Genomic DNA, 10,794 nt, shown 5'->3' with positions numbered 1-10,794 from the left:
CAAAACACCGAGAATCACCGAGAATAGTCGCGCTTCAATAGTTAACTTCAAACCTATTAAAATACAAATACTAACAAATCAAAGACTGAGCAAAACACTGCATCAATTTTAAATATACCGTCAAATATTCATACGGAGTTACAATTACATCACCAACTCCACGCTTGCGCAGAGACTATGAAAGATGGTCGAAACATCAATTATAATTTTAATAAATACACAAAATTAGTGGTCAATTTACAAATGAATACACAATGCAAAGAAACTCTGCGTTTGCGACTTATTATAAATCACTACGACTTAGCAAAAAAATCACCCACCACACTTTTTGTAACATTTTTAAGATATTAAAATTATCAACAGGGCGCGCCCCTAGTAGTTACAGAGAGACACAGTGCCAGCCAAGTCGTTAAGAGTTTCAAAAGTTTAAATTTTCTAAGACAAGTTTGGGATACAAGCTCCTCCTCTAGCTTCACCACTTTGCTGCTGCTCTTTCCATACTCTTCCAGTGACTCGCAGTTTCAGCTCTTTCCTGTCTCCACCTGAGAAGAAGAGAGCAATGTTCCTCTGTATGATTAGCCCATCATGACTGTCTCTAACTTTCCTGTGACTGTCTCTCACGCTTCTCGGTGTTCCTTCCCAAATCAGCTTCCGACCATAACCTCCCACTTCCAAACTGTAATTGTATCTCCGAGCTTCTGTCTCGTCCCCCATGAAACGCAGGAACGCCATGTAAACTGGAGCCGTTCCGAGCTGGAATGCCTCAAAGTGAAGACAAAAGTAGTCACCAAAGCAGTGAAAGACCTGAAACAAAGCCAAAACTTTTGATAAGCATATAAGATTAGCTATGAAGAATGAAAATCATACATACAGTTAACATCCACGTGGCGTTTTCGACATCACGAGGATTAGACTTGACGTAACGGTGGTTGAAAGTACACCCCGAATGCATATCCACCTTGTGGTCATCCCTCAGATGAGAAACTAAGAAAGGGATATCACCCATGACAGAACACTCCGAACCAGCGTACGGACAGTTATAAGGCCTGAAGTCACATACGGTCTCGTGTTCGAGTTTACTGTAATAAGGGAATATCTCCGGACAGCCAAGTGACATGTACTTGCAAGGTAGCTCAAGAGACTCGGCTACTTTTTCGAGTGCTAAACAACGGATATCACCTAGCTCTTGTCTACATGTAGGGCAGCGATTGTGAACTCTGTTTTTACAAGTTGAACATATAGTATGTCCGTTTTGACACTGCAGGAGAAGCAACATCATTGTGTAAGTAAAGAGAGAATCAAAAAGCTTAGCACCCTAAAACCAATCAACAGAGCAAAGATCCGGGAACTGTAAAGAACAGGGCAAATTCAGACAACAAGAGATTCAACCAGAGTATGTCCACAGTGTAAGTGTTTTGTCCGAAAATTCTCTAAAGAGACAATTAGAAAAAAAAAGGCTTTTAGCTTTGGCAATGTTTCTCAAGAGACCAGACAAAAACCCTAAAACCAATCTACAGAGCAAAGATCAGGGAACTGAAAAGCAGGGAAAGTTCAGACAAGACGAGTTTGAAACAGAGTATTAAGTGTTTTGTCCGGAAATTCTCTAAAGAGAAAATAAATAAATAAACTTATAGCTTTGGCAATGTTTAGCACCCTAAAACCAATCAAGAAAGCAAAGATCCAGGCAACACGAGATTGAAATGGACCTGGTGAATCGGAGGGTACATGGAATTGGTGCAGACAGGACATTCGAGAAGCTCATGAACACTAGTGGTTGTCGGAAAAAGACCAGAAGCAGTATTCGCGTTGTTGTTATTGGTACTATGATGCTTTGAAACCGATGCGTAGGAATGGCGATCTTGAAGGATCTCTTCGTCATCTGTTAAATCAATGGTTGAAGTGCAGTCCATGCTATCCAAATCCATCGAAAGGTGAAAACTTTGATCGAATCCGATTTAATTGCAACAGGTCAATTCTCGTGAAGTGTTGATTTCAAATAAAGAGAGATGCTTTTCTTCATGAGTTGCCGTCAAATGAACCGGCAACGCAATCGGACGGTTGTATTGTATATAGAGAATGTTGTGGGAAGAAGAGAGAGTCAGAAGAATTTTTACAGGAAATGGAAATTATAATCATTTAATAATTAATGCTGTATATTCTTACACAATGATTTCTTTCTTTTTTTTAATTAAATGTAAAGTTTATTAGAGTTTACTAATAGAGGGCCATGGTCCAGTAAAGATGGGCCTAAACATGATTGCATTTTTGAAAATTTTATTTTTGGAAGATTCCACAATATGTTACATGGAAATGGAAGCGTAAATGCGGAAGCGGAATCGTGTGGAAGCGTAGAAGCGATTTTCTAAATAAAATTAAGAAGCGGAAACGTGTCGGAAACGTATATTTATATATATATATATATATTAAAATATAAAAGATTACAAATGTGACTAATAATTATAGGATTCAAATAAAAATAAAAATATCAATTATAATAATTTAAATGATTTCATGTTAAAACCGTGAAACTATGCATAAACTAAGTTTATAAAATATTATTATACTAATTATTTTTTAACATTTCGTAAATAATTAACACAGTATATTAAATATAGACGATATATCTCTAATAAACTTTCAATGCATAAAAAATATATAGTATTAGTTTTAATGCTTGAATATTTATATTCTCTATTTCAGTATTATATAAAAACAATGTTTCTTCTATTTTATTTATTTATGATATTGTATTTTAAAAAAAACGGAAGCGTGATTCAAAATAGAATCGTAAGCTTCCAAAGTGTTTTTAAAGATGTATTTTTTGGAAGCGTATTGGAAACGAGATTCTGAGAGCTTCCACAAGCTTCCGATTCCGATTCCGGTTCCGAAGCGGGAAGCGGACATCCGACAAAGCTTCCGTGCAACCTAGACTCTAACTAAATTTTGTTAAACTTTTTAATAGTCAAACTTTTTTACTACATAAATACTTATAACTAATTATTTTGTTTCATTTAATATACTTAAATTTAAAATATGCTCATTTAATACCCATCATTTTAGTAATAAGTTTCAAAAAAAAACTTAAAAATTTCTAAAAACTAAAAAAAAATCTAGTAAAATTTCAAATTTTAATTTAATTTTAAAATTAAAGGAACTAAAATTTCGTTTGATCTTAATTTTTTTATAATATCAGTTGTAGTTTAGATTTCAAATTTAGTTTGTTTCTGAAGTTTAAAAATTATTGTTTATTTAATTCATATTTAAGTTTTTTCATAAAATTTAAAATATACAAAATTTAGTTACTTTAATCTTAAAACTAAAACAAACTTTCAAATTTTAACTATTTGTTTTTGAATTTTAAGGATTTTTAATTTCGTTTAAAACTTATTAATATTTTTGATGAAAATTAGTATAGTTTGAATATTAAAATGAGCATATTTTAAAATTTTCAAGTATTAAAATGAGTCAAATATTTATTTTTATATTAAACTGGATAGTAAAAGTTTTTAGATATTTAAAAACTTAATGAAATTTAGTTGGGATATTTTAATGGAAATTTCCCCTTTTTGTATGATGAGAATTTATTTTTTATGTTAAAACCATTACTATTGTTATTATTTATTTATTTTGCTAGACAATTAATGTTATCAGAATTTAAATTTATAGTATTTTCACTTGTTACCTGTACTAGGGGTTGTCCCGTCCTTCGGGCAGGGTAAATTTACATTTAAATTATTAAAATATATTTTAATTTTATAAAATACTTGAATTTTACATTAAATTGAATATAACAAATATTTTTTTTTCTAATTAAATCATATATATTTATTTTGTTAACATTTGCCTTTGTTTATAAAATGTTTACATGTTTAGATTTTATTTGTTATCAACTATATGTTATGACATTTTACTTTTTTATTTTCAGTATATATTTCAGGCTTTCAGTTATATTTTTAATGGAAATATGTTTCTATTGTGCTGTATTTGCATGAATTATTGTTTTTTTTTTGTCATCTTGCATGAGATTATATGTATAGAATTTGTGTGTGTTTTGTGTTCATAAATAGTAGATATTTAAGTGTTGAGTTAGCACTAAAAAATGTTTTTTTTTGTCATAAATTTAGGCTCAAAAGATTAAAACGACCAAAATATATTCCATTAAAAAGTAAATATACACTTGTATATCTTGTATTAACTAATCTAAATCTTAGAATTTAAAATTAAGTGATAAAGATTTGGGATTGAAGTTTAAAGTTTTATAAAATAAAAAAAAATTATTAAAAAATTTAAAAGTAGTTTCAGAAAACATTTTTTTGAATTCCGAAGAAAAATTGGAAAAAAAATCAAAAAATAAAATTTCACAAAACATTTTTTTTCAAAAAAAACTCAAATTTAAAAATATATAATCAGAAACTCATATAATTTATGAGTTTATGACACTCAAATTCAAATTTAAATATTTGTTGAATAACATTTTAGTAATATATGCCTTTTCTCAAAAAAATAAAAATATTAGTAATTTATTATTTGTAAATCAAGATTGAAACAAAACAACTATAATGAAACCAAGAACCCGAAAAAAAAAATCAAACAATCGAGGCCATATTATTATCTTTTATCTCATCCAATGTAAAAGAGTCCTTGCAAGATTTGGTAGCTTTACATGTGTGTTTCTGCTTCTAGTCATTCATTTGTTTTGCAGCAATCCCCAGCAACATAAACTTCATCGATGGCCTCTGTTTAAAAAAAAATAATGAGGTGGATCATTTTGATAAATGTAGTTATATGTAAGAAAATATAACCACATACCATTTCCGTTTATGACATGATAATTTTTGAAAACAAAAATATACATTTTTAGCTAAAAATATAAAATATAGAACATTTTGCTTGGCGGAATTATTTCCCCTCAGCTGCATCAACGGAAAGTCGGGGCGGCGGCAGTGTAGCACTTGTGGTGGTTTGAAGAAAGGCAATGGTCCCTCGTGGAGGCTAGGATCTCTAGAAATTGCACAGTCAGGCTTACCTCCACTTTTATTCTTAAAAACATTTGATGTCCATATATAACATCAATAGAACCATTTAAGGTAGAGGAGGATGCTTCCATCTTTATACCAAAGTATGACATAGATAAGATCATCAATGAAGAATCCGCTTCCCAGGTTTCTTTAAGACTTTGACAATTTCCATGTCCTTGGAAAATTAAAGCCTCTTCTAAGGAATCTTCAGACACGGTAGAGAAGCTGAAAGTAATCCTAAAACAGTTTCATGGTATAATGGCGCGTGAGCTCGTGACTCGTTCGGATTTTGAGGAGATACTGGAGACCTCTGCGCTCTATGAGGAACTGAGATCTGCCTTGGTGAGCTATATCTCGAAGCTATCCACAGACAGAAGCCTTATAAAGGAAGGAATCAAAGCCTCTAAGCGAGTTCAACTTGCTCAGGCACGTGCCAAACTGCTCAGAGATATGTCTAACCTGCACATATAACTGTAAAATTCTGTGAGGGAAATCCCAGAAAAAAATCATGCATAACAGCTGTAGAAGAGATCACATTACGTGTTACTGCTGTAGTAGTCACCCATGGTTCTTGATACAATGATCTTTTCTTTCCCCCTTTTGGCTTGCACAATGATCTTTCCTAAAGTAAACAAAATCAAATCCAAGAAGACTCAGAAAATAACATGAAACGTTAAGCAAAGTTGATTACACTCATTTTCAAAACTTAATTACAGTTACTCTGCGGCTTGTGCACTACTATTATCATCTTCAATCAACCACTTCACAGAAAGTTTGGAAATTCATAATTAGATTACAGAAGCTAAAATTGACACGTTTTTGCTTTAGGAAGATGATTATGGTATACATTTTGGTTTGAGCACACACTTGAGTGAGTTAATGAGAGATAATAAGCTACGAAATGCAGGAATGAGAACGTATTGGGAACAACTCGCAAATAATCGTGATAGGAGCGACGCCTTACAGTAATTTTGGGTTGATTCTTGGAACATCAAAAGCACTCAGATCATGTAGGGAGAATAATAACGAATCAGTTATAGCAAATGTTAGAGAGAACTCTAAATCGAAAACTAAAAATTGAAATAATGTTCCGGCTAACCTTCGCATTAATAAGCAGCATGTCAATCACCATCAGCTCACCGTCTTTTCACATAAAGGGCCTCAGTAGTCTCATTCGAACAGTCCCTCTGAGGCGGACGGACAGCCTTCAGCTCCTATAAGTGAATTTGAGAAGTCGCAATGGAGGGGCTTCAGTGATAGTGGACACAAATTCTGGAGTTGCCATCGGAATCGGTTTATAGTATATTTACAGGTTCACAGGTAGGGTACAAATTAAAAAACAAAAGTTGGAGATTTATATAGGATCTCAGACGGAGATATCAAAAATAATCCACTAATGAGATTAAACTTGCACAGGAGTGGGGAGGGAATTGATTGTAAGAAGGTAAAAGATTAGTGAAACGGAGGAAACAAAGTAGAGGAAGAGGAAGGGTTTGTCTGTGGATTTTGCACAATGCCGGGCCAAGACGTTGAAGCCCAAACGAAGTACTGAAGCTTGTCTAACGTGGCGAATCTCTCTTCTCCTATTGGTTGATTTAAATTGAGGACGTGACCAGGCTATCTATGGAGTATATTCTTCTTTTAGTATTGTTTTGATTTTTGAGTTATGACCTTTTGATAATTTTTTGTGTATTCGATATATTTTGTCTTTGCAAAAAAGTTTAAGCATGAAGAACATTTTTTCCATGTATGGAGTAATGCTTTTTTATTTTTTCATGATTTTTTATTTGTTCATGACTATATTCTCCACTTTATTTTGCAGTAAATTTTATCGTGAGGTTGGAGATTTTCTAAAATATAGCAACTTTTTCTATCAACATATATAGCAATCTTTTATCAGGAAATTTTTTGATTTAATTAATATCTGAGTTGTTAACAATTTTTTTTTGAAAAAAATGCATAATCTCTTTAAAAATAGTATAGCTAGTAGTAAATTTTAATTGTCAAAACTCAAAACTACGTAGAATTAGATGGACCACTAAATAAACTCTGATGGCTTATGAAAAACATTACTTTTTACTTTAATAAGAACTTAAAAGAAATCGATCAGTTTACGTAACTTTTTTGACGTTAAGGAGATCACTACAAGAAAACACGCTGATACTGAGGGACATTTTCCTCGGTATGTCGTCGGAATAACCGTATTCCGACGACATACCGAGGAAAAAGTCTCTCGAAAAAAATTCCTCGAAATTTTATTTTCCCTCGAAATTTCTTCGAAATTTTGTGACGGAATTTCGAGGAACAACAATTCCGAGAGATTTAGAGGACATGCATTCGTCGAAATGGTCGTCGATATATATTGAGGAACGTTCCCTCGGTATATACCGAGGATTATACCGAGGAAGAGCTACGAAAATTTTCGAAACTCGGTTCCTCGGAATATTCGAGGGACAGTTTCCTCGAAAATTTTCGAGGGACAGTTTCCTCGAAATTTTTCGAGGAAACTGTCCCTCGGAATATTCCGAGGAAAACTTCCCTCGGTATATACGAGGACGGCTATTCCTCGGAATATATTGAAAATTTTTTTTTTTTAAAAATTATTTTTGAAAAAAAATATTTTTAAAATTTAAATTCGAAAATATAAAATTTAAATTTAAATTTAAAACATATTATATAAATTCAAAGTCATACAAATCAAAATAAAACATTTCGAGTTTTTGAAAGAAATTAAACTACGGGTTTTGGACGTTCGGGTCTGGCATGGTCGGGAGGTCCACGTTGGCGTTCGGGTTCATGCTCCTCATCATCGCCATCATTTGCTCGTTCAGCTTCCTCTGTGCCTCCCAGCCCGCCTCTTGACTCGCCACCATGGACTCCAGCGCAGATATGCGAGCATCCTTGTCCCTCATCTGACTCAGAAGGACTTCTTGATCAACAAAGGACGGTGGTGCAGAAGCAGACGAAACCGAGCTGGACCGACGAGCCAAAACCGAACAAACCGCCCTTTTTCTTTGGAACCGACTGAAAAAGAAAGTGTCAAATTTAAATAATATAAAAATGAATTGAACTTTAAAAAATGAACTTACCGCTTCAACGATTTGGTTGATCCGAACCCGAGGCAAGCCGGTCGATCCTGTCGAATCGTCATCCTCGGTTTGAAGCTGAGACACTTCCTGTTCCATCTGACTGTCGATGAGGGTGACCACAAATTCTGAGGCGGACAGCCTTCAGCTCCTATAAGTGAATTTGAGAAGTCGCAATGGAGGGGCTTCAGTGATAGTGGACACAAATTCTGGAGTTGCCATCGGAATCGGTTTATAGTATCTTTACAGGTTCACAGGTAGGATACAAATTAAAAAAAAAAAGTTGGAGATTTATATAGGATCTCAGACGGAGATATCGAAAATAATCCATTAATGAGATTAAACTTGCACAGGAGTGGGGAGGGAATTGATTGTAAGAATGTAAAAGATTAGTGAAACGGAGGAAACGAAGTAGAGGAAGAGGAAGGGTTTGTCTGTGGATTTTGCAGGAGTAGGTTTTGTTCTTCGCGGAAAGGGGAACGATGGGCTTAAAGGGCTTCGGGGATATGAACAATGCCGGGCCAAGACGTTGAAGCCCAAACGAAGTACTGAAGCTTGTCTAACGTGACGAATCTCTCTTCTCCTATTGGTTGATTTAAATTGAGGACGTGACCAGGCTATCTATGGAGTATATTCTTCATTTAGTATTGTTTTGATTTTTGAGTTATGACCTTTTGATAATTTTTTGTCTATTCGATATATTTTGTCTTTGCAAAAAAGTTTAAGCACGAAGAACATTTTTTCCATGTATGGAGTAATGCCTTTTATTTTTTCATGATTTTTTATTTGTTCATGACTATATTCCCCACTTTATTTTGTAGTAAATTTTATCGTGAGGTTGGAGATCTTCTAAAATATAGCAACTTTTTCTATCAACATATATAGCAATCTTTTATCGGGAAATTTTTTGATTTAATTAATATCTGAGTTGTTAACAATTTTTTTTTGAAAAAATGCATAATCTCTTTAAAAATAGTATAGCTAGTAGTAAATTTTAATTGTCAAAACTCAAAACTACGTAGAATTAGATGGACCACTAAATAAACTCTGATGGCTTATGAAAAAACATTACTTTTTACTTTAATAAGAACTTAAAAGAAATCGATCAGTTTACGTAACTTTTTTGACGTTAAGGAGATGAGGAACAAATTCACAGTGATTAGGCGAAGGGAAGATAATAAATATGAAGGTGGAATAGCTACATGGTTTAGCACAAGATAGGAAGTCGTAAGAGTAAAAAGTGTGAAGCAACTGATTGAGAAAGTTCAGTAAGAGTGAGAGCTAATGTCCAGTAGGAGTGAGTGATGGCTGCCTAGTAGAAGTGAGAGATAGATAGTTATGAGAAGAAGACAAGATGATTTGATGAAGGAATCAGTAGGAGTGAGAGCTGATTATCCAGTAGGAGTGAGTGCTGGCTGTCTAATAGGAGTGAGAGCTAGGTAGATTTGAGAGGAATGATGATTTAGAAAGTGAAAGAAGAGTTTGGATCCAAGAGTTTTCAATTTTTCGTTTTAATCTTGTTTAGAAATTTTGAAAAGGACACACATATTTGTAACAAGATTTTTTTCTTTTGAATTAAATTTAATATTCAATTCAAAAAATAAAAAAGGATATGACATGAGAAATGAGTAACGAAATGTAGCTTGGGTTCAAAGCCATTTAAAAGACTAAGTATAATGTAAAGGAACAATTTATTCTTCTTCATCTCAAGCAAACTCAGACCTTCTTTAAAGAATAAATGAAAATTATCCACAAAGAATTCGATCTAATGATAGTGATCATCTTTACCACCACGGCACCACGTAAAAGAACATCTTTACCACCACGGCACCACGTAAAAGAAAAAGCGAGAACAACAACGATCCAGCTTTCATGTTTCATCATTACTTTTTCAAATAGAACATGTCATTGTACAATCTTCTTCCATGTTGGGATTTGGTCTGAGAAAAGAAAAGGCTTCACAGAATCAGAGATTTGACTCTTTTTTTTTATAACACATAAATCAGAGATTTGACTTAACAACTGTTTCTATATGAGTTAAGTTAAGTAGATCAATCACTGGTTAACTGATGTCTATATGAGTTAAGTAGTTAAATCACTGGTTAACTGATGTTTTATAGGCCTTTGTGTTTGTTATGTGTCTTTGTTTTTATGGACTGTATTACAACATGTTAGCCCACCGGGCTTTTCGTTGACAAAATAAACAAAGTTAAGAAATAGATAAGTGGAGAGATATTTGAGTGATTGGGACAATATTTTCTTCCTTTGTCCGATATGTCACGTGCAAATATGACATAGATTCCTCGACTTCGAGTCATTTTTCTACTAATATCTAACAAGACATTTGTCCTCGAACATGTTTTTCTACTTTTTTACTCTTAGATTATCCAAATACAAAAAGGTCTTGCCAGTATGGCTCTGAAATTTGATATTACAATGCAATGTCAATATTCAGATTTTAGATCATTGTAAATATCTTATATTTGTGGGAATCAATCATTGTTTAGATAAAAAATTCGACTGCTTCTTGTTTGTACGAAAGGTCCTTTCATTATACCAGGCGATGTTTTAACCAAAGAATCAATAATACTGTCATTTAACTATAGAAGGGTGAACAAAAAAACACTATAAAATAAACAAACAAGAAGATAACAGATTAATGATTTTGCATGAATATGAACGTGATCTAA

General features: G+C 33.2%; 1 protein-coding gene and 1 long non-coding RNA gene across 2 annotated transcripts; both read right to left on the bottom strand.

Moving 5' to 3' along the window:
* Positions 1 to 336: 336 nt before the first annotated feature.
* Positions 337 to 2,131, bottom strand: LOC108830257 (E3 ubiquitin-protein ligase SINAT3). Its single transcript, XM_018603861.2, has 3 exons — positions 1,707 to 2,131; positions 872 to 1,258; positions 337 to 804 (listed from the first exon to the last, which is right to left on the bottom strand). The coding sequence occupies exons 1-3, from the start codon at positions 1,923 to 1,925 to the stop codon at positions 436 to 438; spliced, it is 975 nt and encodes a 324-aa protein (XP_018459363.2). The 5' UTR covers positions 1,926 to 2,131; the 3' UTR covers positions 337 to 435.
* A 2,635-nt stretch (positions 2,132 to 4,766) lies between these two features.
* Positions 4,767 to 6,472, bottom strand: LOC130511912 (uncharacterized). The gene is made up of 3 exons (XR_008945432.1): positions 5,983 to 6,472; positions 5,559 to 5,640; positions 4,767 to 5,477 (listed from the first exon to the last, which is right to left on the bottom strand). It is a non-coding gene; the product is annotated as an uncharacterized LOC130511912 (long non-coding RNA).
* Positions 6,473 to 10,794: the final 4,322 nt, after the last annotated feature.

This window comes from Raphanus sativus, chromosome 4 (assembly GCF_000801105.2).
Source record: "Raphanus sativus cultivar WK10039 chromosome 4, ASM80110v3, whole genome shotgun sequence".
Classification (NCBI taxonomy): Eukaryota; Viridiplantae; Streptophyta; class Magnoliopsida; order Brassicales; family Brassicaceae; genus Raphanus; species Raphanus sativus.
This window is presented reverse-complemented; position numbering and strand designations above follow the sequence as displayed.